Source organism: Salmo salar, chromosome 01 (genome assembly GCF_965601325.2).
Source record: "Salmo salar chromosome 01, fSalSal1, whole genome shotgun sequence".
NCBI classification, from domain to species: Eukaryota; Metazoa; Chordata; class Actinopteri; order Salmoniformes; family Salmonidae; genus Salmo; species Salmo salar.
Window position 1 is genome coordinate 118,871,416 of NC_138291.1, and position 26,272 is coordinate 118,897,687.

General features: G+C 46.3%; 1 protein-coding gene across 1 annotated transcript; it reads right to left on the reverse strand.

The window, feature by feature from the left end:
* Positions 1 to 1,415: 1,415 nt before the first annotated feature.
* LOC106592890 (phospholysine phosphohistidine inorganic pyrophosphate phosphatase) lies at positions 1,416 to 26,233 on the reverse strand. Its single transcript, XM_082978778.1, has 7 exons — positions 26,049 to 26,233; positions 23,896 to 24,083; positions 22,831 to 22,984; positions 22,114 to 22,177; positions 21,697 to 21,789; positions 21,211 to 21,302; positions 1,416 to 2,373 (listed from the first exon to the last, which is right to left on the reverse strand). The coding sequence occupies exons 1-7, from the start codon at positions 26,177 to 26,179 to the stop codon at positions 2,277 to 2,279; spliced, it is 819 nt and encodes a 272-aa protein (XP_082834904.1). The 5' UTR covers positions 26,180 to 26,233; the 3' UTR covers positions 1,416 to 2,276.
* Positions 26,234 to 26,272: the final 39 nt, after the last annotated feature.

Consider the following 26,272-nt stretch of genomic DNA (forward strand, 5'->3'; position numbering starts at 1 on the left):
ATAGACCCAGTCCACTAGATCCAGTCCACTAGACCCAGTCCACTATAGACCCAGTCCACTATAGACCCAGTCCACTATAGACCCAGTCCACTATAGACCCAGTCCACTATAGACCCAGCCCACTAGACCCAGTCCACTAGATCTAATCCATCTCAGGTTTTTATTACAGTAATGGTGTCCCAGTGTGTAGACAGACTCCTCAGAGCTGTGGGGCTGTACCTGGTGGGTTGCTGATTGGCTGATACTTTAAAGCAGTTGACTATGTAAAATATAGGATGGTTTTCAATATACTCTTAATACCCTGCCTGCCTGCCTGCCTGCCTGCCTGCCTGCCTGCCTGCCTGCCTGCCTGCCTGCCTGTCTGTCTGTCTGTCTGTCTGTCTGTCTGTCTGTCTGTCTGTCTGTCTGTCTGTCTGTCTGTCTGTCTGTCTGTCTGTCTGTCTGTCTGTCTGTCTGTCAAGAGGCTACAGGCTTTAGGCACCTTCAGGTAAACATTATGTTATTAACTTACCTAACTAGCTGCCCTCTGACCATGAGGTTATTAACTTACCTAACTAGCTGCCCTCTGACCATGAGGTTAATAACTTACCTAACTAGCTACCCTCTGACCATGAGGTTATTAACTTACCTAACTAGCTGCCCTCTGACCATGAGGTTATTAACTTACCTAACTAGCTGCCCTCTGACCATGAGGTTATTAACTTACCTAACTAGCTACCCTCTGACCATGAGGTTATTAACTTACCTAACTAGCTACCCTCTGACCATGAGGTTATTAACTTACCTAACTAGCTACCCTCTGACCATGAGGTTAATAACTTACCTAACTTGCTACCCTCTGACCATGAGGTTATTAACTTACCTAACTAGCTGCCCTCTGACCATGAGGTTATTAACTTACCTAACTAGCTGCCCTCTGACCATGAGGTTATTAACTTACCTAACTAGCTACCCTCTGACCATGAGGTTATTAACTTACCTAACTAGCTGTCCTCTGACCATGAGGTTATTAACTTACCTAACTAGCTGTCCTCTGACCATGAGGTTATTAACTTACCTAACTAGCTACCCTCTGACCATGAGGTTATTAACTTACCTAACTAGCTACCCTCTGACCATGAGGTTATTAACTTACCTAACTAGCTACCCTCTGACCATGAGGTTATTAACTTACCTAACTAGCTGCCCTCTGACCATGAGGTTAATAACTTACCTAACTAGCTGCCCTCTGACCATGAGGTTATTAACTTACCTAACTAGCTGTCCTCTGACCATGAGGTTATTAACTTCTATCTCCTCTAAGACTGTGTTCTTCTATCTCCTCCATCTTGGCTCCAACATGGCTCTATCTTCTCTAAGACTGTGTTCTTCCATCTCCTCCATCTTGGCTCCAACATGGCTCTATCTTCTCTAAGACTGTGTTCTTCCATCTCCTCCATGGCTCTATCTCCTCTAAGACTGTGTTCTTCTATCTCCTCCATCTTGGCTCTATCTCCTCTAAGACTGTGTTCTTCCATCTCCTCCATCTTGGCTCCAACATGGCTCTATCTCCTCTAAGACTGTGTTCTTCCATCTCCTCCATCTTGGCTCTATCTCCTCTAAGACTGTGTTCTTCCATCTCCTCCATCTTGGCTCCAACATGGCTCTATCGCCTCTAAGACTGTGTTCTTCCATCTCCTCCATCTTGGCTCTATCTCTTCTAAGACTGTTCTTCTATCTCCTCCATCTTGGCTCTATCTCCTCTAAGACTGTGTTCTTCCATCTCCTCCATCTTGGCTCCAACATGGCTCTATCTCCTCTAAGACTGTGTTCTTCCATCTCCTCCATCTCCTCTAAGACTGTGTTCTTCCATCTCCTCCATCTTGGCTCTATCTCCTCTAAGACTGTTCTTCTATCTCCTCCATCTTGGCTCTATCTCCTCTAAGACTGTGTTCTTCCATCTCCTCCATCTTGGCTCCAACATGGCTCTATCTCCTCTAAGACTGTGTTCTTCTATCTCCTCCATCTTGGCTCCAACATGGCTCTATCTCCTCCATCTTGGCTCCAACATGGCTCTATCTCCTCTAAGACTGTGTTCTTCTGTCTCCTCCATCTTGGATCCAACATGGCTCTATCTCCTCTAAGACTGTGTTATTCTATCTCCTCCATCTTGGCTCTATCTCACCATGGCTCTCTATGTTAGTGGGTTACTCCCTGTTGTCAGATCGTACTAGAGTAAGTAGTTGTGTGTGTGTGGTGTATTGTGGTGGTGAAGGTGGTTCTTCCTGGTCCTCTCCTCACTGGCCCCGGAGCTTCAGGATGGTTTCCACAGCCTCCGCCAGGTTGTCCACATAGCCATCAGCTGTTACTGTGGGGTGCTTCTCATCACTGGGCCTGCAGAGAGACAGAGACAGAGAGACGGAGCAGCAGACAGACAGACAGACAGAGAGACAGAAAACATAATTAAAGAATAATTTTAAAAAGAATTAAAGAGCAGCAGTAAAATAACAGTAGTGAGGTTATATACAGGGGGTACCGGTACAGAGTCAATGTGGAGGCTATATACAGGGGGTACCGGTACAGAGTCAATGTGGAGGCTATATACAGGGGGTACCGGTACAGAGTCAATGTGGAGGTTATATACAGGGGGTACCGGTACAGAGTCAATGTGGAGGCTATATACAGGGTGTTACGGTACAGAGTCAATGTGTAGGCTATATACAGGGGGTACCGGTACAGAGTCAATGTGGAGGCTATATACAGGGGGTACCGGTACAGAGTCAATGTGGAGGCTATATACAGGGGGTACCGGTACAGAGTCAATGTGGAGGCTATATACAGGGGGTACCGGTACAGAGTCAATGTGGAGGCTATATACAGGGGGTACCGGTACAGAGTCAATGTGGAGGTTATATACAGGGGGTACCGGTACAGAGTCAATGTGGAGGCTATATACAGGGTGTTACGGTACAGAGTCAATGTGTAGGCTATATACAGGGGGTACCGGTACAGAGTCAATGTGGAGGCTATATACAGGGGGTACCGGTACAGAGTCAATGTGGAGGCTATATACAGGGGGTACCGGTACAGAGTCAATGTGGAGGCTATATACAGGGGGTACCGGTACAGAGTCAATGTGGAGGCTATATACAGGGGGTACCGGTACAGAGTCAATGTGGAGGCTATATACAGGGTGTTACAGTACAGAGTCAATGTGGAGGCTATATACAGGGTGTTACGGTACAGAGTCAATGTGGAGGCTATATACAGGGGGTACCGGTACAGAGTCAATGTGCTGGGGCACCAGTTAGTAGAGGTAATTGAGGTAATATGTACATGTAGGTAGAGTTAAAGTGATTATGCAGAGATAATAAACAGAGAGTAGCAGCAGCGTAAAGAGGGGTTTGGGTAGCCATTTGATTAGCTGTTCAGGAGTCTTATGGCTTGAGGGTAGAAGCTGTTTAGAAGCCTCTTGGACCTAGACTTGGCGTTCCGGTACCGCTTGCCGTGCGGTAGCAGAGAGAACAGTCTATGACTGGGGTGGCTGGAGTCTGACAATTTTTAGGGCCTTCCTCTGTCACCGCAGGTGTTCTGCACTGAGAGATGTGAGGGTTATGTGAGCTGGCCAGCTAATGGGGTGTTGTGTGTGTACAGGGTGTTATGTGTGTATGTGTGTGTGGGCAGGGTGTTATGTGTGTGTGGGCCGGGTGTTATGTGTGTATGTGTGTGTGGGCAGGGTGTTATGTGTGTGTGGGCCGGGTGTTATGTGTGTGTGGGCAGGGTGTTATGTGTGTGTGTGTGTGGGCAGGGTGTTATGTGTGTGTGTGTGGGCAGGGTGTTATGTGTGTGTGTGTGTGTGTGGGCAGGGTGTTATGTGTGTGTGTGTGTGTGTGGGCAGGGTGTTATGTGTGTGTGTGTGTGTGTGTGGGCAGGGTGTTATGTGTGTGTGTGTGTGGGCAGGGTGTTATGTGTGTGTGTGTGTGGGCAGGGTGTTATGTGTGTGTGGGCAGGGTGTTATGTGTGTGTGTGCAGGGTGTTATGTGTGTGTGGGCAGGGTGTTATGTGTGTGTGTGCAGGGTGTTATGTGTGTGTGGGCAGGGTGTTATGTGTGTGTGTACAGGGTGTTATGTGTGTGTGTGTGTGTGGGCAGGGTGTTATGTGTGTGTGTGTGTGGGCAGGGTGTTATGTGTGTGTGGGCAGGGTGTTGTGTGTGTGTGTGTACAGGGTGTTATGTCTCCTGTGACAGGATTACTGCCTCAGTCCCTCACCTTTCCCCCCACCAGTGGCCTGATTGAGTTCACACACACACACACACACACACACACACACACACACAGTGTTAGCAGCGTTGGTGATGAGACAATTACACCTTCTGTCACTCTCTCTATCTGTCCTCAAGTCACCTCTTCTTAAAATCTGCCCTGGTCTTCTCTCACCTAGTTATGCATGTGTGTCTGCCTGTCTGCCTGTGTGTGTGTCTGCCTGTGTGTGTGTGTGTGTGTGTGTGTGTGTGTGTGTGTGTGTGTGTGTCTGCCTGTGTGTGTGTGTGTCTGTGTGTGTGTCTGCCTGTGTGTGTGTGTGTGTGTGTGTGTGTCTGCCTGTGTGTGTGTGTGTGTGTGTGTGTGTGTGTGTGTGTGTGTGTGTGTGTGTGTGTGTGTGTGTGTGTGTGTGTGTGTGTGTGTGTTCATTAAGCAGCCTTTGTCATCTGCTCTGCCATGAATAATGTAGGGTAGCCAGGTCAATGAGCATAAAGTATTCAGGACAGGGCAGTTAGTGGTACTGCTAAGGTAATGGACTGACTGGTACTGCTGAGGTAATGGACTGACTGGTACTGCTGAGGTAATGGACTGACTGGTACTGCTGAGGTAATGGACTGACTGGGCCTGGTACTGCTGAGGTAATGGACTGACTGGTACTGCTGAGGTAATGGACTGACTGGTACTGCTGAGGTAATGGACTGACTGGGCCTGGTACTGCTGAGGTAATGGACTGACTGGCACTGCTGAGGTAATGGACTGACTGGTACTGGTAGTGCTGAGGTAATGGACTGACTGGTACTGGTACTGCTGAGGTAATGGACTGACTGGTACTGCTGAGGTAATGGACTGACTGGTACTGCTGAGGTAATGGACTGACTGGGCCTGGTACTGCTGAGGTAATGGACTGACTGGTACTGCTGAGGTAATGGACTGACTGGTACTGCTGAGGTAATGGACTGACTGGCACTGCTGAGGTAATGGACTGACTGGTACTGGTAGTGCTGAGGTAATGGACTGACTGGTACTGGTACTGCTGAGGTAATGGACTGACTGGTACTGGTAGTGCTGAGGTAATGGACTGACTGGTACTGGTAGTGCTGAGGTAATGGACTGACTGGTACTGCTGAGGTAATGGACTGACTGGCACTGCTGAGGTAATGGACTGACTGGTACTGCTGAGGTAATGGACTGACTGGTACTGCTGAGGTAATGGACTGACTGGTACTGCTGAGGTAATGGACTGACTGGTACTGGTACTGCTGAGGTAATGGACTGACTGGTACTGCTGAGGTAATGAACTGACTGGTACTGCTGAGGTAATGGACTGACTGGTACTGGTACTGCTGAGGTAATGGACTGACTGGTACTGCTGAGGTAATGAACTGACTGGTACTGCTGAGGTAATGGACTGACTGGTACTGGTACTGCTGAGGTAATGGACTGACTGGGACAAGGGATAGGACTGGGACTGAGAGTAGGACTGGGAATAGGACTTGGCCTGGGGACAGGACTGGGAATAGGACTGCGACTGAGAATAGGACTGGGAATGAGAATAGGACTGGGAATAGGACTGTGGACTGGGGATGTGGATAGGACTGGGACTGAGAATAGGACTGGGAATAGGACTGGGAATAGGACTGGGCCTGGGGACAGGACTGGGAATAGGACTGGGGATAGGACTGGGACTGAGAATAGGACTGGGGATAGGACTGGGACTGAGAATAGGACTGGGAATAGGACTGGGAATAGGACTGGGAATAGGACTGGGCCTGGGGACAGGACTGGGAATAGGACTGGGACTGGGGCTAGCACTGGGATAGGGAACTGGGAATAGCACTGGGATAGGGGATAGGACTGAGATAGGGAACTGGGGCTATGACTGGGATAGGGAACTGGGGCTAGGACTGGGATAGGGAACTGGGAATAGCACTGGGAACTTGGGCTAGGACTGGGATAGGGAACTGGGGCTAGGACTGGGATAGGGAACTGGGGCTATGACTGGGAATAGGGGATAGGACTGAGATAGGGAACTGGGGCTAGGACTGAGATAGGGAACTGGGGCTAGGACTGGGCACTGGGAATAGGACTAGAAACTGGGGATGGGACTGAAGATATCTGAATATACTAACTACTGTGATATGTGGTTGTCCCACCTAGCTATCTGAAGATGAATATACTAACTACTGTGATATGTGGTTGTCCACCTAGCTATCTGGATATACTAACTACTGTAATATGTGGTTGTCTCATCTAGCTATCTGAATATACTAACTACTGTAATATGTGGTTGTCCACCTAGCTATCTGAATATACTAACTACTGTGATATGTGGTTGTCCCACCTAGCTATCTGGATATACTAACTACTGTAATATGTGGTTGTCCCGCCTAGCTATCTGAATATACTAACTACTGTGATAGGTGGTTGTCCCACCTAGCTATCTGAATATACTAACTACTGTGATATGTGGTTGTCCCACCTAGCTATCTGAATATGCTAACTACTGTGATATGTGGTTGTCCCAACTAGCTATCTGAATATACTAACTACTGTAATATGTGGTTGTCTCACCTAGCTATCTGAATATGCTAACTACTGTAATATGTGGTTGTCCCACCTAGCTATCTGAATATGCTAACTACTGTGATATGTGGTTGTCCCACCTAGCTATCTGAATATGCTAACTACTGTAATATGTGGTTGTCTCACCTAGCTATCTGAATATGCTAACTACTGTAATATGTGGTTGTCCCACCTAGCTATCTGAATATACTAACTACTGTGATATGTGGTTGTCCCACCTAGCTATCTGAATATACTAACTACTGTGATATGTGGTTGTCCCACCTAGCTATCTGAATATACTAACTACTGGGATATGTGGTTGTCCCACCTAGCTATCTGAATATACTAACTACTGGGATATGTGGTTGTCCCACCTAGCTATCTGAATATACTAACTACTGTGATATGTGGTTGTCCCACCTAGCTATCTGAATATGCTAACTACTGTAATATGTGGTTGTCCCACCTAGCTATCTGAATATACTAACTACTGTGATATGTGGTTGTCCCACCTAGCTATCTGAATATACTAACTACTGTGATATGTGGTTGTCATACGTAATTTAAGCAAGTTCATACAGCTGCTATGTTTCAATATGTTGCTACATAGTTGAAAAGGCTATGCAAGGCAAGGGTAGAACAGAGTTCACAGGAGAGTTCATCAGATCAGATTGTTCCCATGCTATTTTCTGTATCAACATCAGCAGTCAGATCTCAGAGGTATTCTAATGTCCCAGCACTCTGCTGGGAGTCCCAGTGCAAACCTGTTCTACATTAAAAGAACACAGTCCTAGGAGCTTCCCCGTGGGAGCGCTCTCTCTGCTTGCTTTTGGTAGCTCATTATATTAGCAAGTTGCCTGCTAGTTAGCATGACAATCCCATCTCCACCAGCTAGCTAGCATGACAATCCCACCTCCACCAGCTAGTTAGCATGACAATCCCACCTCCACCAGCTAGTTAGCATAACAATCCCACCTCCACCAGCCAGCTAGCATAACAATCCCACCTCCACCAGCTAGTTAGCATGACAATCCCACCTCCACCAGCTAGCTAGCATAACAATCCCACCTCCACCAGCTAGCTAGCATAACAATCCCACCTCCACCAGCTAGCTAGCATGACAATCCCACCTCCACCAGCTAGCTAGCATAACAATCCCACCTCCACCAGCTAGCTAGCATGACAATCCCACCTCCACCAGCTAGCTAGCATGACAATCCCATCTCCACCAGCTAGCTAGCATAACAATCCCACCTCCACCAGCTAGCTAGCATGACAATCCCACCTCCACCAGCTAGTTAGCATGACAATCCCACCTCCACCAGCTAGCTAGCATAACAATCCCACCTCCACCAGCTAGCTAGCATAACAATCCCACCTCCACCAGCTAGCTAGCATAACAATCCCACCTCCACCAGCTAGCTAGGATAACAATCCTCACCTCCACCAGCTAGCTAGCATGACAATCCCATCTCCAGCAGCAACCTAGCATGATAATCACACCTCCACCAGCTAGCATCCACCAACTGGCTAGCTAGCATGACAATCATGCAGGATGGAGCCATGTATCTGTTAAGGAGGGGGGGGGGGGGGGGGTTACATTGGGTCTATTATGAGGATGGAGCCATGTATCTGTTAAGGAGGAGGGGGGGGTTACACTTGGTCTATTATGAGGATGGAGCCATGTATCTGTTAAGGGGGGGGGTTACACTTGGTCTATTATGAGGATGGAGCCATGTATATGTTAAGGAGAGGGGGGGGGGGGTTACACTTGGTCTATTATGAGGATGGAGCAATGTATCTGTTAAGGAGGAGGGGGGGGGGGTTACACTTGGTCTATTATGAGGATGGAGCCATGTATCTGTTAAGGGGGGGGGTTACACTTGGGCTATTATGAGGATGGAGCCATGTATCTGTTAAGGGGGGGGGGTTACACTTGGTCTATTATGAGGATGGAGCCATGTATCTGTTAAGGAGGGAGGGGGTTACACTTGGTCTATTATGAGGATGGAGCCATGTATCTGTTAAGGAGGGGGGGGGGGTTACACTTGGTCTATTATGAGGATGGAGCCATGTATCTGTTAAGGAGGAGGAGGGGGGGGTTACACTTGGTCTATTATGAGGATGGAGCCATGTATCTGTTAAGGAGGAGGGGGGGGGGGGGGTTACACTTGGTCTATTATGAGGATAGAGCCATGTATCTGTTAAGGGGGGGGGGGGGTTACACTTGGTCTATTATGAGGATGGAGCCATGTTTATGTTAAGGAGGAGGGGGGGGGGGTTACACTTGGTCTATTATGAGGATGGAGCCATGTATCTGTTGAGGAGGGGGGGGGGTTATACTTGGTCTATTATGAGGATGGAGCCATGTATCTGTTAAGGAGGGGGGGTTACACTTGGTCTATTATGAGGATGGAGCCATGTATCTGTTAAGGAGGGGGGTGGGGGGTTAAACTTGGTCTATTATGAGGATGGAGCCATATATCTGTTACGGGGGGGGGGGGGGGCATTACACTTGGTCTATTATGAGGATGGAGCCATGTATCTGTTAAGGAGGAGGGGGGGGGGGGGGGGTTACACTTGGTCTATTATGAGGATGGAGCCATGTATCTGTTAAGGAGGAGGGGGGGGGGGTTACACTTGGTCTATTATGAGGATGGAGCCATGTATCTGTTAAGGAGGAGGAGGGGGGGGTTACACTTGGTCTATTATGAGGATGGAGCCATGTATCTGTTAAGGAGGAGGGGGGGGGGGGGGGTTACACTTGGTCTATTATGAGGATAGAGCCATGTATCTGTTAAGGGGGGGGGGGTTACACTTGGTCTATTATGAGGATGGAGCAATGTATCTGTTAAGGAGGGGGGGGGGTTACACTTGGTCTATTATGAGGATGGAGCCATGTTTATGTTAAGGAGGAGGGGGGGGGGTTACACTTGGTCTATTATGAGGATGGAGCCATGTATCTGTTAAGGAGGGGGGGGGGGGGGTTACACTTGGTCTATTATGAGGATGGAGCCATGTATCTGTTGAGGAGGAGGGGGGGTTAGACTTGGTCTATTATGAGGATGGAGCCATGAATCTGTTAAGGGGGGGGGGGGGTTACACTTGGTCTATTATGAGGATGGAGCCATGAATCTGTTAAGGAGGGGGGGGGGGGGTTACATTTGGTCTATTATGAGGATGGAGCCATGTATCTGTTAAGGAGGGGGGGGTTACACTTGGTCTATTATGAGGATGGAGCCATGTATCTGTTAAGGAGGGGGGGGGGGGTTAAACTTGGTCTATTATGAGGATGGAGCCATATATCTGTTAAGGGGGGGGGGGGGGGGCATTACACTTGGTCTATTATGAGGATGGAGCCATGTATCTGTTAAGGAGGAGGGGGGGGGGGGGGTTACACTTGGTCTATTATGAGGATGGAGCCATGTATCTGTTAAAGAGGGGGGGGGCGGGTACACTTGGTCTATTATGAGGATGGAGCCATGTATCTGTTAAGGAGGAGGGGGGGGTTACACTTGGTCTATTATGAGGATGGAGCCATGTATCTGTTAAGGAGGAGGGGGGGGCGTTACACTTGGTCTATTATGAGGATGGAGCCATGTATCTGTTGAGGAGGGGGGGGGGGCGTATACTTGGTCTATTATGAGGATGGAGCCATGTATCTGTTAAAGGGGGGGGGGGGGTACACTTGGTCTATTATCAGGATGGAGCCATGTATCTGTTAAGGGGGGGGTTACACTTGGTCTATTATGAGGATGGAGCCATGTATCTGTTAAGGAGGAGGGGGGGTTACACTTGGTCTATTATGAGGATGGAGCCATGTATCTGTTAAGGAGGGGGGGTTACACTTGGTCTATTATGAGGATGGAACCATGTATCTGTTAAGGAGGGGGGGGTTACACTTGGACTATTATGAGGATGGAGCCATGTATCTGTTAAGGGGGAGGGGGGTTACACTTGGTCTATTATGAGGATGGAGCAATGTATCTGTTAAGGAGGGGGGGGTTACACTTGGTCTATTATGAGGATGGAGCCATGTTTATGTTAAGGAGGAGGGGGGGGTTACACTTGGTCTATTATGAGGATGGAGCCATGTATCTGTTAAGGAGGGGGGGGGTTACACTTGGTCTATTATGAGGATGGAGCCATGTATCTGTTGAGGAGGAGGGGGGGTTACACTTGGTCTATTATGAGGATGGAGCCATGAATCTGTTAAGGAGGGGGGGGGGGGGGGTTACATTTGGTCTATTATGAGGATGGAGCCATGTATCTGTTAAGGAGGGGGGGTTACACTTGGTCTATTATGAGGATGTAGCCATGTATCTGTTAAGGAGGGGGGGGGGGGGGGTTAAACTTGGTCTATTATGAGGATGGAGCCATATATCTGTTAAGGGGGGGGGCATTACACTTGGTCTATTATGAGGATGGAGCCATGTATCTGTTAAGGAGGAGGGGGGGGGGGGGGTTACACTTGGTCTATTATGAGGATGGAGCCATGTATCTGTTAAGGAGGAGGGGGGGTTACACTTGGTCTATTATGAGGATGGAGCCATGTATCTGTTAAGGAAGAGGGGGGAGGTTACACTTGGTCTATTATGAGGATGGAGCCATGTATCTGTTAAGGAGGGGGGGGGGGGCGGTTACACTTGGTCTATTATGAGGATGGAGCCATGTATCTGTTAAGGGGGGGGGGGTTACACTTGGTCTATTATGAGGATGGAGCCATGTATCTGTTAAGGAGGGGGGGGGGTTACACTTGGTCTATTATGAGGATGGAGCCATGTATCTGTTAAGGAGGGGGGGTTACACTTGGTCTATTATGAGGATGGAGCCATGTATCTGTTAAGGAGGGGGGGTTACACTTGGTCTATTATGAGGATGGAGCCATGTATCTGTTAAGGGGGGGGGGTTACACTTGGTCTATTATGAGGATGGAGCCATGTATCTGTTAAGGAGGGGGGGGTTACACTTGGTCTATTATGAGGATGGAGCTAATGTATCTGTTAAGGAGGGGGGTTACACTTGGTCTATTATGAGGATGGAGCCATGTATCTGTTAAGGAGGAGGGGGGGGGGGGGTTACACTTGGTCTATTATGAGGATGGAGCCATGTATCTGTTAAGGAGGGGGGGGTTACACTTGGTCTATTATGAGGATGGAGCTAATGTATCTGTTAAGGAGGGGGGTTACACTTGGTCTATTATGAGGATGGAGCCATGTATCTGTTAAGGAGGAGGGGGGGGGGGGGGTTACACTTGGTCTATTATGAGGATGGAGCCATGTATCTGTTAAGGAGGAGGGTTGGTTACACTTGGTCTATTATGAGGATGGAGCCATGTATATGTTAAGGAGGAGGGGGGGGTTACACTTGGTCTATTATGAGGATGGAGCCATGTATCTGTTAAGGAGGGGGGGGTTACACTTGGTCTATTATGAGGATGCAGCCTTGTATCTGTTGGGGGTGGGTTACACTTGGTCTATTATGAGGATGGAGCCATGTATCTGTTAAGGAGGAGGGGGGGTTACACTTGGTCTATTATGAGGATGGAGCCATGTATCTGTTAAGGAGGAGGGGGGGTTACACTTGGTCTATTATGAGGATGGAACCATGTATATGTTAAGGGGGGGGTTACACTTGGTCTATTATGAGGATGGAGCCATGTATCTGTTGGGGGGGTTACACGTGGTCTATTATGAGGAAGGAGCCATGTATCTGTTAAGGGGGGGGGGGTTACACGTGGTCTATTATGAGGACGGAGCCATGTATCTGTTAAGGAGGAGGGGGGAGGTTACACTTGGTCTATTATGAGGATGGAGCCATGTATCTGTTAAGGAGGGGGGGGGGTTACACTTGGTCTATTATGAGGATGGAGCTAATGTATCTGTTAAGGAGGGGGGGTTACACTTGGTCTATTATGAGGATGGAGCCATGTATCTGTTAAGGAGGAGGGGGGGTTACACTTGGTCTATTATGAGGATGGAGCCATGTATCTGTTAAGGAGGAGGGTTGGTTACACTTGGTCTATTATGAGGATGGAGCCATGTATCTGTTAAGGAGGGGGGGTTACACTTGGTCTATTATGAGGATGGAGCCATGTATCTGTTAAGGAGGAGGGGGGGGGGGTTACACTTGGTCTATTATGAGGATGTAGCCATGTATCTGTTAAGGGGGGGGGGGGGGGGTTACACTTGGTCTATTATGAGGATGGAGCCATGTATTTGTTAAGGGGGGGTTACACTTGGTCTATTATGAGGATGGAGCCATGTATCTGTTGGGGGGGTTACACGTGGTCTATTATGAGGACGGAGCCATGTATCTGTTAAGGAGGAGGGGGGAGGTTACACTTGGTCTATTATGAGGATGGAGCCATGTATCTGTTAAGGAGGGGGGGTTACACTTGGTCTATTATGAGGATGGAGCCATGTATCTGTTAAGGAGGGGGGGGTTACACTTGGTCTATTATGAGGATGGAGCCATGTATCTGTTAAGGAGGGGGGAGGGGTTACACTTGGTCTATTATGAGGATGGAGCCATGTATCTGTTAAGGAGGAGGGGGGAGGTTACACTTGGTCTATTATGAGGATGGAGCCATGTATCTGTTAAGGAGGGGGGGGTACACTTGGTCTATTATGAGGATGGAGCCATGTATCTGTTAAGGAGGGGGGGGGTTACACTTGGTCTATTATGAGGATGGAGCCATGTATCTGTTAAGAAGGGGGGGGGGGGGGTTACACTTGGTCTATTATGAGGATGGAGCCATGTATCTGTTAAGGAGGGGGGGGGGGGTTACACTTGGTCTATTATGAGGATGGAGCCATGTATCTGTTAAGGAGGGGGGGGGTTACACTTGGTCTATTATGAGGATGGAGCCATGTATCTGTTAAGGGGGGGGTTACACTTGGTCTATTATGAGGATGGAGCCATGTATCTGTTAAGGAGGGGGGTTACACTTGGTCTATTATGAGGATGGAGCCATGTATCTGTTAAGGAGGGGGGGGGGGGGGGTTACACTTGGTCTATTATGAGGATGGAGCCATGTATCTGTTAAGGAGGGGGGGGTTACACTTGGTCTATTATGAGGATGGAGCCATGTATCTGTTAAGGAGGGGGGGTTACACTTGGTCTATAATGAGGATGGAGCCATGTATCTGTTAAGGAGGAGGGGGGGGGTTACACTTGGTCTATAATGAGGATGGAGCCATGTATCTGTTAAGGGGGGGGGGGGGTTACACTTGGTCTATTATGAGGATGGAGCCATGTATTTGTTAAGGGGGGGGTTACACTTGGTCTATTATGAGGATGGAGCCATGTATCTGTTAAGGAGGAGGGGGGGGGGTTACACTTGGTCTATTATGAGGATGGAGCCATGTATCTGTTAAGGAGGAGGGGGGGGGGGGGTTACACTTGGTCTATTATGAGGATGGAGCCATGTATCTGTTAAGGAGGAGGGTTGGTTACACTTGGTCTATTATGAGGATGGAGCCATGTATATGTTAAGGAGGAGGGGGGGGTTACACTTGGTCTATTATGAGGATGGAGCCATGTATCTGTTAAGGAGGAGGGGGGGGGGGGTTACACTTGGTCTATTATGAGGATGGAGCCATGTATCTGTTGGGGGGGTTACACTTGGTCTATTATGAGGATGCAGCCATGTATCTGTTGGGGGTGGGTTACACTTGGTCTATTATGAGGATGGAGCCATGTATCTGTTAAGGAGGAGGGGGGGGTTACACTTGGTCTATTATGAGGATGTAGCCATGTATCTGTTAAGGAGGGGGGGTTACACTTGGTCTATTATGAGGATGGAACCATGTATATGTTAAGGGGGGGGTTACACTTGGTCTATTATGAGGATGGAGCCATGTATCTGTTAAGGAGGGGGGTTACACTTGGTCTATTATGAGGATGGAGCCATGTATCTGTTAAGGAGAGGGGGGGGGGGGTTACACTTGGTCTATTATGAGGATGGAGCCATGTATCTGTTAAGGAGGGGGGGGGGGGGGTACTCTTGGTCTATTATGAGGATGGAGCCATGTATCTGTTAAGGAGGAGGGGGGGGGTTACACTTGGTCTATTATGAGGATGGAGCCATGTATATGTTAAGGAGGGGGGGGGGGGGTTACACTTGGTCTATTATGAGGATGGAGCCATGTATCAGTTAAGGAGGAGGGGGGGGTTACACTTAGCTACCAAACATTCCATCCACACAACAAAGTGTTGGAGCCATGTATCTGTTAAGGAGGGGGGGGTTACGCCTGGTCTATTATGAGGATGGAGCCATATATCTGTTAAGGAGGAGGGGGGGATTACACTTAGCTACCAAACATTCCATCCACACAACAAAGTGTTCTCCGACAAACAAGGATTTATCATCACCGGGAGAAAAAAAAAAAAGTGCGTGTTTTTTTTCTCCATTCCGTATTTCTTATAGCCATAAACATGGCCTTTATTTCCTAATCGGCTTTTTGGCATCATGATTCCATAACCCCAAAGGAGGACGAGGAGGAGGTCAAGAACAGGGTCATTAATATCACATCTGGCTGGAGATATGAATAAGTACTTTTTATCTCCCTCCGTGTTCTCCCTCAGTAGGGTACAATACAGCCATTTGAAGCAGGCAGCCATATTGGAAGGCCTGGTAACAGATTTACGGTGTTATAGCAGCCATATTGGAAGGCCTGGTAACATATTTACGGTGTTATAGCAGCCATATTGGAAGGTCTGGTAACAGACTTAGGATGTTATAGCAGCCATATTGGAAAGTCTGGTAAAAGATTTAGGATGTTATAGCAGCCATATTGGAAGGTCTACTAACAGATTTAGGATGTTATAGCAGCCATATTGGAAGGCCTGGTAACAGATTTAGGATGTTATAGCAGCCATATTGGAAGGCTGGTAACAGATTTAGGGTGTTATAGCAGCCATATTGGAAGGTCTGGTAACAGATTTAGGATGTTATAGCAGCCATATTGGAAGGTCTGGTAACAGATTTAGGGTGTTATAGCAGCCATATTGGAAGGTCTGGTAACAGATTTACGGTGTTATAGCAGCCATATTGGAAGGTCTGGTAACAGATTTAGGATGTTATAGCAGCCATATTGGAAGGTCTGGTAACAGATTTACGGTGTTATAGCAGCCATATTGGAAGGTCTGGTAACAGATTTAGGATGTTATAGCAGCCATATTGGAAGGCCTGGTAACAGATTTAGGATGTTATAGCAGCCATATTGGAAGGCCTGGTAACAGATTTAGGATGTTATAGCAGCCATATTGGAAGGTCTGGTAACAGATTTACGGTGTTATAGCAGCCATATTGGAAGGTCTGGTAACTGATTTAGGATGTTATAGCAGCCATATTGGAAGGTCTGGTAACAGATTTACGGTGTTATAGCAGCCATATTGGAAGGCCTGGTAACAGATTTAGGATGTTATAGCAGCCATATTGGAAGGTCTGGTAACAGATTTACGGTGTTATAGCAGCCATATTGGAAGGCTGGTAACAGATTTAGGATGTTATAGCAGCCATATTGGAAGGCCTGGTAACAGATTTAGGATGTTATAGCAGCCATATTGGAAGGCTGGTAACAGATTTACGGTGTTATAGAAGCCATATTGGAAGGTCTGGTATCAGATTTACGGTGTTATAGCAGCCATATTGGAAGGTCTGGTAACAGATTTACGGTGTTATAGCAGCCATATTGGAAGGTCTGGTAACAGATTTAGGATGTTATAAGCAGCCATATTGGAAGGTCTGGTAACAGATTTAGGGTGTTATAGCAGCCATATTGGAAGGTCTGGTAACAGATTTAGGATGTTATAGCAGCCATATTGGAAGGCTGGTAACAGATTTAGGATGTTATAGCAGCCATATTGGAAGGTCTGGTAACAGATTTAGGATGTTATAGCAGCCATATTGGAAGGTCTGGTAACAGATTTAGGATGTTATAGCAGCCATATTGGAAGGTCTGGTAACAGATTTAGGATGTTATAGCAGCCATATTGGAAGGTCTGGTAACAGATTTAGGATGTTATAGCAGCCATATTGGAAGGTCTGGTAACAGATTTAGGATGTTATAGCAGCCATATTGGAAGGTCTGGTAACAGATTTAGGATGTTATAGCAGCCATATTGGAAGGTCTGGTGGGAACTACACAGAAGGCCTGAGACAGAGCACTGACAGAGCAGCACCTGGTTGACTTGGTCTCGTCCCAAATGGCATCCTATCCCCTAGAGAGTGTACTACTACTTTTGAACTACTAAAGTAATAGGGTTCCATTTGGAACGTAACCTTGGAGACAGCCAGCTGTCTTTTCCCACATCTCGCTGTGGTTTATGGCTGTTCCCTGCTCTCCACAGAATTTACGGGTCATGCAAGGCTAAACAAGGCTAAATCTCACGTCTCACACTCACAATAAAAGTAGCAGACAGTGTTTGTGTGAGGCTGAACAGCCTTCTGGACATCAGTTACATGACGCCACAAACACACCGTCGGCCCCCCTTGGCTCAGATCAGTGCCAATTTGTCACTGTGTGTGTGTGTGTGTGTGTGTGTGTGTGTGTGTGTGTGTGTGTGTGTGTGTGTGTGTGTGTGTGTGTGTGGGTGTATGTGTGTGTGTGTATACACTACCGTTCAAATGTTTGGGCTTACTTAGAAATGTCCTTGTTTTTGAAAGAAAAACTATTTTTTTGTCCATTAAAATAACATCAAATTGATCAGAAATACAGTGTAGACATTGTTAATGTTGTAAATGACTATTGTAGCTGGAAACGGCAGATTTTTTTTATAGAATATCTACATAGGGGTACAGAGGCCCATTATCAGCAACCATCACTCCTGTGTTCCAATGGCATATTGTGTTTGCTAATCCACGTTTATCATTTTAAAAGGCTAATTGATCATTAGAAACCCTTTTGCAATTATTTTAGCACAGCTGAAAACGGTTGTGCTAATTAAAAAGCATAAATCTGTCCGTCTTTAGACTACTTGAGTATCTGGAGCATCAGCATTTCAGGGTTCGATTACAGGCTCAAAATGGCCTGAAACAAAGACCTTTCTTCTGAAACTCGTCAGTCTATTCTTGTTCAGAGAAATTAAGGCTATTCCATGTGAGAAATTGCCAAGAAACTGAAGATCTTGTACAACGCTGTGTACTACTCTCTTCACAGAACAGTGCTCTAACCAGAATAGAAAGAGGAGTGGGAGGCCCCGGTGCACAACTGAGCAAGAGAACAAGTACATTAGAGTGTCTAGTTTGAGACACACTCCTCAACTGACAGCTTCATTAAATATTACCCGTAAAACACCAGTCTCAACGTCAGCAGTGAAGAGGCCACTCCGGAATGCTGGCCTTCTAGGCAGAGTTGCAAAGAAAAAGCCATATCTCAGACTGGCCAATAAAAACAAAAGATTAAGATGGGCAAAAGAACACAGACACTGGACAGAGGAACTCTGCCGTTAAGGCCAGCATCCCGGAGTCTCCCTTTCACTGTTGAACCAGTGGGACTCTTAGACCAGGCTAACCCAGTGGGGGGACTCTTAGACCAGGCTAACCCAGTGGGGGACTCTTAGACCAGGCTAACCCAGTGGGGGGACTCGGAGACCAGGCTAACCCAGTGGGGGGACTCGGAGACCAGGCTAACCCAGTGGGGGGACTCGGAGACCAGACTAACCCAGTGGGGGACTCTTAGACCAGGCTAACCCAGTGGGGGGACTCGGAGACCAGGCTAACCCAGTGGGGGGTATAATACCGTTCATTATACAAGAATACATCTCAAAGTACAGAAAATAAAAGATAAACTCAAATAAAAAAAATATATAAAATCTATATACAGTATAATATGTAAAACCAATATAGATGTTGTTGTGTTGGTTGTGTGACGGACTCCCCTGGGGTCCTGTGTTGTATGGCTGACTGTCCTGGGGTCCTGTGTTGTGTGACTGACTGTCCTGGGGCCCTGTGTTGTGTGGCTGACTGTCCTGGGGCCCTGTGTTGTGTGGCTGACTGTCCTGGGGCCCTGTGTTGTGTGGCTGACTGTCCTGGGGCCCTGTGTTGTGTGGCTGACTGTCCTGGGGTCCTGTGTTGTATGGCTGACTGTCCTGGGGTCCTGTGTTGTATGGCTGACTGTCCTGGGGCCCTGTGTTGTGTGGCTGACTGTCCTGGGGTCCTGTGTTGTGTGGCTGACTGTCCTGGGGTCCTGTGTTGTGTGGCTGACTGTCCTGGGGTCCTGTGTTGTGTGGCTGACTGTCCTGGGGTCCTGTGTTGTATGGCTGACTGTCATGGGGTCCTGTGTTGTGTGGCTGACTGTCCTGGGGCCCTGTGTTGTATGGCTGACTGTCCTGGGGTCCTGTGTTGTGTGGCTGACTGTCCTGGGGTCCTGTGTTGTGTGGCTGACTGTCCTGGGGTCCTGTGTTGTATGGCTGGCTGTCCTGGGGTCCTGTGTTGTGTGGCTGACTGTCCTGGGGTCCTGTGTTGTGTGGCTGACTGTCCTGGGGTCCTGTGTTGTGTGGCTGACTGTCCTGGGGTCCTGTGTTGTATGGCTGACTGTCCTGGGGTCCTGTGTTGTGTGGCTGACTGTCCTGGGGCCCTGTGTTGTATGGCTGACTGTCCTGGGGTCCTGTGTTGTGTGGCTGACTGTCCTGGGGTCCTGTGTTGTGTGGCTGACTGTCCTGGGGTCCTGTGTTGTATGGCTGGCTGTCCTGGGGTCCTGTGTTGTGTGGCTGACTGTCCTGGGGTCCTGTGTTGTGTGGCTGACTGTCCTGGGGTCCTGTGTTGTGTGGCTGACTGTCCTGGGGTCCTGTGTTGTGTGGCTGACTGTCCTGGGGTCCTGTGTTGTGTGGCTGACTGTCCTGTGTTGTGTGGCTGACTGTCCTGGGGTCCTGTGTTGTATGGCTGACTGTCCTGGGGCCCTGTGTTGTGTGGCTGACTGTCCTGGGGCCCTGTGTTGTACAGTACCAGTCAAAAGTTTGGACACCTACTCATTCAAGGGTTTTTCTTTATTTTTACTATTTTCTACATTGTAGAATAACAGTTTAGACATCACAACTATGAAATAACACATATGGAATCATGTAGTAACCAAAAAAGTGTTAAACAAATCAAAATAAATGTTATATTTTATATTCTTCAAAGTAGCCAACCTTTGCCTTAATGACAGCTTTGCACTCTTCCATATGTGTTATTTCATAGTTTTGATGTCTTCACTGTTATTCTACAATGTAGAAAATAGTAAAAATAAAGAAAAACCCTTGAATGAGTAGGTCAAAACATTCGACTGGTAGGTTCCACAGTTGACAGCGCATGTCAGAGCAAAAACCAAGCCATGAGGTCGAAGGAATGGTCGGTAGCAGTAATCTAGTCAGACTACAGACTAATACAGAGAGGTAGCAGTAATCTAGTCAGACTACAGACTAATACAGAGAGGTAGCAGTAATCTAGTCAGACTACAGACTAATACAGAGAGGTAGCAGTAATCTAGTCAGACTACAGATTAATACAGAGGTAGCAGTAATCTAGTCAGACTACAGACTAATACAGAGAGGTAGCAGTAATCTAGTCAGGCTACAGACTAATACAGAGAGGTAGCAGTAATCTAGTCAGGCTACAGACTAATACAGAGAGGTAGCAGTAATCTAGTCAGACTACAGACTAATACAGAGAGGTAGCAGTAATCTAGTCAGGCTACAGACTAATACAGAGAGGTAGCAGTAATCTAGTCAGGCTACAGACTAATACAGAGAGGTAGCAGTAATCTAGTCAGACTACAGACTAATACAGAGAGGTAGCAGTAATCTAGTCAGACTACAGACTAATACAGAGAGGTAGCAGTAATCTAGTCAGGCTACAGATTAATACAGAGAGGTAGCAGTAATCTAGTCAGACTACAGACTAATACAGAGGTAGCAGTAATCTAGTCAGACTACAGACTAATACAGAGAGGTAGCAGTAATCTAGTCAGGCTACAGACTAATACAGAGGTAGCAGTAATCTAGTCAGACTACAGACTCATAAATCATCCTAAAAGGGGAAGAGTATGGATGGGATTGTGGCAGAGCTGTATTTAACATTTGGATAACATAAAGATATTTTCAGCATCTTCTTAATGAAATAAACAAAACTCTAATGGTCAGTTTCACAGACACAGAGTAAACCTTGGACCAAAAAGTTCTCAATGGGGACTCTCCATCGAAAATAGTATTTTTAGTCCTTAGACTTAATCTGTGTCCAGGAAAATGCCCCTAAAAATGGAGGTAAAACAGGCCTATAGTAAAAGAGATAGCCTTTTGCAGTTATTGTAGTGTTAGACTGTCCTCTTGTGGTCGTTGATGGGACAGTTGGTTTCTGCCTGCATTCATTTCAACGATGTGAAGCCAAACATACGGACGTCAACATACATAAACAAACACCTACCTGTATTTTCCTGTCCTCACTTGGACACCCTTCATTCCACAGTGTTGCGCCCCGCCCACATCATTCACCAGATCGTCACCAATCATCAGAGTCTGAGAGAGAGACAGAGACAGAGACAGAGACAGAGACACAGACAGACAGACAGACAGACAGACAGACAGACAGACAGACAGACAGACAGACAGACAGACAGACAGACAGACAGGCACAGAGACAGACAGACAGACAGACAGACAGACAGACAGACAGACAGACAGACAGACAGACAGACAGACAGACAGACAGACAGACAGACAGACAGACAGACAGACAGACAGACAGACAGACAGACAGACAGACAGACAGACAGACAGAGAGAGAGAGAGAGAGAGACAGAGAGAGAGAGAGACAGAGAGAGAGAGAGAGAGAGACAGAGAGAGGGAGGAGGATAGCTCAGAATCCTTATTAAATGAATGTATATGCGCTGGATTTGTTTTTAAAACCTACCTGGTGTGACTGAATCCCCATGTCATCCAGAACTTTCTGAAAGAACATGGGGTCTGGCTTCCCAATGACCTCAGCTTCTACATCACAGGCATACTGATGGAGAGAAACACAAAGACCGTTGACAAACAGAGATGACTACAAGTTCCCACAAAGGTCTGGGGGAGATATCAACGGGCTTTGACTTAAAAATAAATACAAATTTAAAAAAAATAATAGGTGAGTTTATTAATTATTGTATTTTTGTATATATATAATTATAATTATTTTATACGCTCGTCTGTTACTGTCACTTTGTCATATTGTTGTCTAATATATTTTCATTTTTGTTTTGAATGTTCATAATTGGAAAATGCAAAAATAAAATATATATATTTTTAAAACTCACCAACTCTGTGTGTGTAGCATAAAACCACCCACCTCCAATGCCTTCATGTAAACCCCAACATCCAGTTTCAAGCCATCGTCCTCTTTGTAGTACTTCCTATAAAGATCACACAGTGGACCTCAGGGTTAAAGTAGAGCTGAAGGTAACTACCTATAAAGATCACACAGTGGACCTCAGGGTTAAAGTAGAGCTGAAGGTAACTACCTATAAAGATCACACAGTGGACCTCAGGGTTAAAGTAGAGCTGAAGGTAACTTCCTATAAAGATCACACAGTGGACCTCAGGGTTAAAGTAGAGCTGAAGGTAACTACCTATAAAGATCACACAGTGGACCTCAGGGTTAAAGTAGAGCTGAAGGTAACTTCCTATAAAGATCACACAGTGGACCTCAGGGTTAAAGTAGAGCTGAAGGTAACTACCTATAAAGATCACACAGTGGACCTCAGGGTTAAAGTAGAGCTGAAGGTAACTTCCTATAAAGATCACACAGTGGACCTCAGGGTTAAAGTAGAGCTGAAGGTAACTACATATAAAGATCACACAGTGGACCTCAGGGTTAAAGTAGAGCTGAAGGTAACTTCCTATAAAGATCACACAGTGGACCTCAGGGTTAAAGTAGAGCTGCAGGAATATCTTTCTGAATAAATCAGGCCTTTATTACTGGGTTGTTACTACACGATAATAGCATTATTATCCGAGAATAAAGGGGGTAAATGAGTGTGTATAGTGTGTGTATGACTGCACCTACCCTCGGCCCAGAGAGAACAGTACTGGTTTCTCCAGCGCTATGAGAACTCTGAAGGCATCGTTGAGGTTCCGGTAGGAGAACTTCTCTGCTGCGTCTCCTATGACAACACAGTTTGGGTTGGTCTTCTCAACACTGTCGAACTCAGGGAGGACACCTGGAACGAACCAAACAAACACAGTATACATGATCACTTTGCATAGAAACAGACAAATTCAAACAACATTCAAAAAAACTTTATTATCCATTAAGTAACACAGAATGGAAAATTGTCTTCCATTAAAAGGAGAACAGACATAAGAACACAGACATTGAGCATGTTCATGTCAGTTCAGGAACTTATTTAGGATCTCAGTGATTTATCCCGGGAAAAGGGGAGTGGTTTTAGGCAGTAAATCCGGGTAAGTGGGTTCCCGCAATTCAACCCTAGTCTCCGACCAGACGGCAGCATATTGAAGGATGCTTGCAGTTAGTGGCTGTGGTCATTGAAGACCCGGGTTGCTTTCCTTGTGAGGTTCTGTGTGTAAAGTTCCAGGGAGTTGTAGCTGTTTGTTGCCGACTAGATCTGCCCTGACTACGTGTGCCAGTTTACTCCTGTTCCGGACTGAGGGGTTCCCTCATACCAGGAGGGGACGTTGAAGATGACAACACTCTGGGTAGCCTTCCTAAAGTCACACAGGGAGGCAGAATCAGGAAGAACAAATGACAGGGTAACTTAGAACCAGGCTAGGTAAGAGTAACTGAGTGTGTATGAAACTTGTGAGCTGTGGAACGATTCTCTTAATGTACAATAAACATCATTTGGGGTCTCCCGAGTGGCACAGCAGTCTAAGGCACTCCATCTCAGTGCTCGAGGCATCACTGTAGACACCTTGGTTCAATTCCAGGCTGTATCACAACCGGCCGTGATTGGGAGTCCCATAGGGCGACGCACAATTGGCCCAGCGTCGTCTAGGTTTGGCCAGTGTAGGCCCGTCATTGTAAATAAGAATTTGTTCTGAAACTGACTTGCCTAGTTAATAAATAAAAAGTTAGATTTAAAAATCATTAACATGATGAATTCATTACCATTGTAGACCAGCAGGTGGGGTCGTAGCCCCCTCTCCTTCAGGACAGCCACGGCAGCCGGGGCTGGGGAGAACACCTCACACACAGAGATATCAAAGCCCATCCTCTGCAGCTCGGCTACAAACACCTCCCGTGTGGCCTGGGTCTCGTTGGTACAGAAACGCAGCTGCAGATCCGAGGCCTTTAGCCTGTATGGAGAAAGATTTTGACATAATCATTTTTTACATTTAACATTTTTTTGTTATTTGGCAGATGTTCTTTATCCAGAGCCATTTACAGTAAGTGTATTCATCCTAAATTAGCTAGGTGAGACAACCACATATCTCAAGTCATAGTCAGGAAATGTTCCTCAACACAGTCAGTGATAGTATGAAAAGACAAGTCGAATGTAAAATTATAAAAAAATGTTTTTGCGTTATGGGATTTAATCAAGACATTTTGATAACCTCATTAATCTCATTCGCCAAACACTTCCTTATATGCGCTATGCAAATGTATCCATGGGATGAGGTTTGATTACCAGTGGGTTGGAGTTCTTCCGTTTTAATCAAGGATACTATTCCTCCATACACCTGCTGGGAGTAAGTCCAGGTGAGTTTACTGTACTAATAGGGGTTGATATTATAACCTTGTTAGACTGCAGAACAGATACATTACTAATAGGGTTGATATTATAACCTTGGTAGACTGCAGAACAGATACATTACTAATAGGGGTTGATATTATAACCTTGGTAGACTGCAGAACAGATACATTACTAATAGGGTTGATATTATAACCTTGGTAGACTGCAGAACAGATACATTACTAATAGGGTTGAAATTATAACCTTGGTAGACTGCAGAACAGATACATTACTAATAGGGTTGAAATTATAACCTTGGTAGACTGCAGAACAGATACATTACTAATAGGGGTTGATATTATAACCTTGGTAGACTGCAGAACAGATACATTACTAATAGGGTTGAAATTATAACCTTGGTAGACTGCAGAACAGATACATTACTAATAGGGTTGAAATTATAACCTTGGTAGACTGCAGAACAGATACATTACTAATAGGGTTGATATTATAACCTTGGTAGACTGCAGAACAGATACATTACTAATAGGGTTGATATTATAACCTTGGTAGACTGCAGAACAGATACATTACTAATAGGGGTTGATATTATAACCTTGGTAGACTGCAGAACAGATACATTACTAATAGGGTTGATATTATAACCTTGGTAGACTGCAGAACAGATACATTACTAATAGGGTTGAAATTATAACCTTGGTAGACTGCAGAACAGATACAGTAAAACCACATTCTCTACTTGACTCTGAACCAAAAAACAACCCCAGTAAAGAAATAGAAACAAATCCAATCATTAGGCTACAATGAATCTATGCATGCGTCGTCCCCGAAAGGACATTCAACTGATCTGCACGTTTACACATTGCATTTATTTGGTATTTTATTGGATTGTAGAAATAATGTATTCAGTGCTTCAGTGAGTAACAGCTCTGGAGCAATCTTGCCACCAGTTTTGAATGTTTGACATTAGGTTACACAGACTGATCCAAAACCAGACTCACACTGAGACACCCCATTCCATAGTTAAACAACATTCAGAACCTAACTCGACCCATGTAATAGAAGTGTCATATAGCTGTTGTAGAGATGTAATAAACTGTAATAGAGCTTCCTGTTTCTGCAGTATATCATGTGTTCTGTTGCTACATTTCAATATGAATTTCATCTAAAGGCTAAATTGTTGTACCCCATCGTTGCTGATGTATAAACCTCACTTTCTCACTGCTTCTACCTATAAAACGCCACACGTCTAAAGACTTTGAATAGAAGCTTTCCAACTGGATTCGGCCATCCCGAAAAAGAGTGAAAACTCAAAAAGAGTTGGCTAGAAACTGATGAGATCAATCCCAAAAAAGAACAACCACACGGCCGCTTCACTGCTGGCTGCCGGTCGGCAATAGATTTGCCCCGTTCAGGCATGTAAATTATTAGATTAGAACATGTAACATTTCTATCTGAAGGAGTCTAGTTAATATGTTTTCACTCGGACCCACTGTCCCGAAACAGTGTCCGTCCTCTGAATGCCATTGGGTACAGCTCTACCTAGAAGCCAACCTAACCTCCTCACCTTTTCACCGCTTCTACGGAGCCTGGAATTGGAGAGCCGCCGTCTTCTCCGGCATCATATAACACGCCGCACATGTCTAAAATCACACCTTTCAAACTTTTGACGGAGTCTTCCCAGGTGGTAGCTGCCATGACGAAAAAAGTGACACAGTGAAAGAGCTGATTCTTCTTCTTCTACTTCTGGCGGATCGCATCCAACTTTTAGATGTTTACATCGCCACCTAC

Excerpts from the sequence above, each read along its gene's own strand:
- LOC106592890 (XM_082978778.1), bottom strand. The coding sequence starts at position 26,179 with ATGGCAGCTACCACCTGGGAAGACTCCGTCAAAAGTTTGAAAGGTGTG. Across the intron at positions 22,985-23,895 it reads CCACCTGCTGGTCTACAATG|GTGTCCTCCCTGAGTTCGAC; the intron begins GTAATGAATTCA and ends GGTTCGTTCCAG. Across the intron at positions 22,178-22,830 it reads CTGTTCTCTCTGGGCCGAGG|GAAGTACTACAAAGAGGACG; the intron begins GTAGGTGCAGTC and ends TGATCTTTATAG.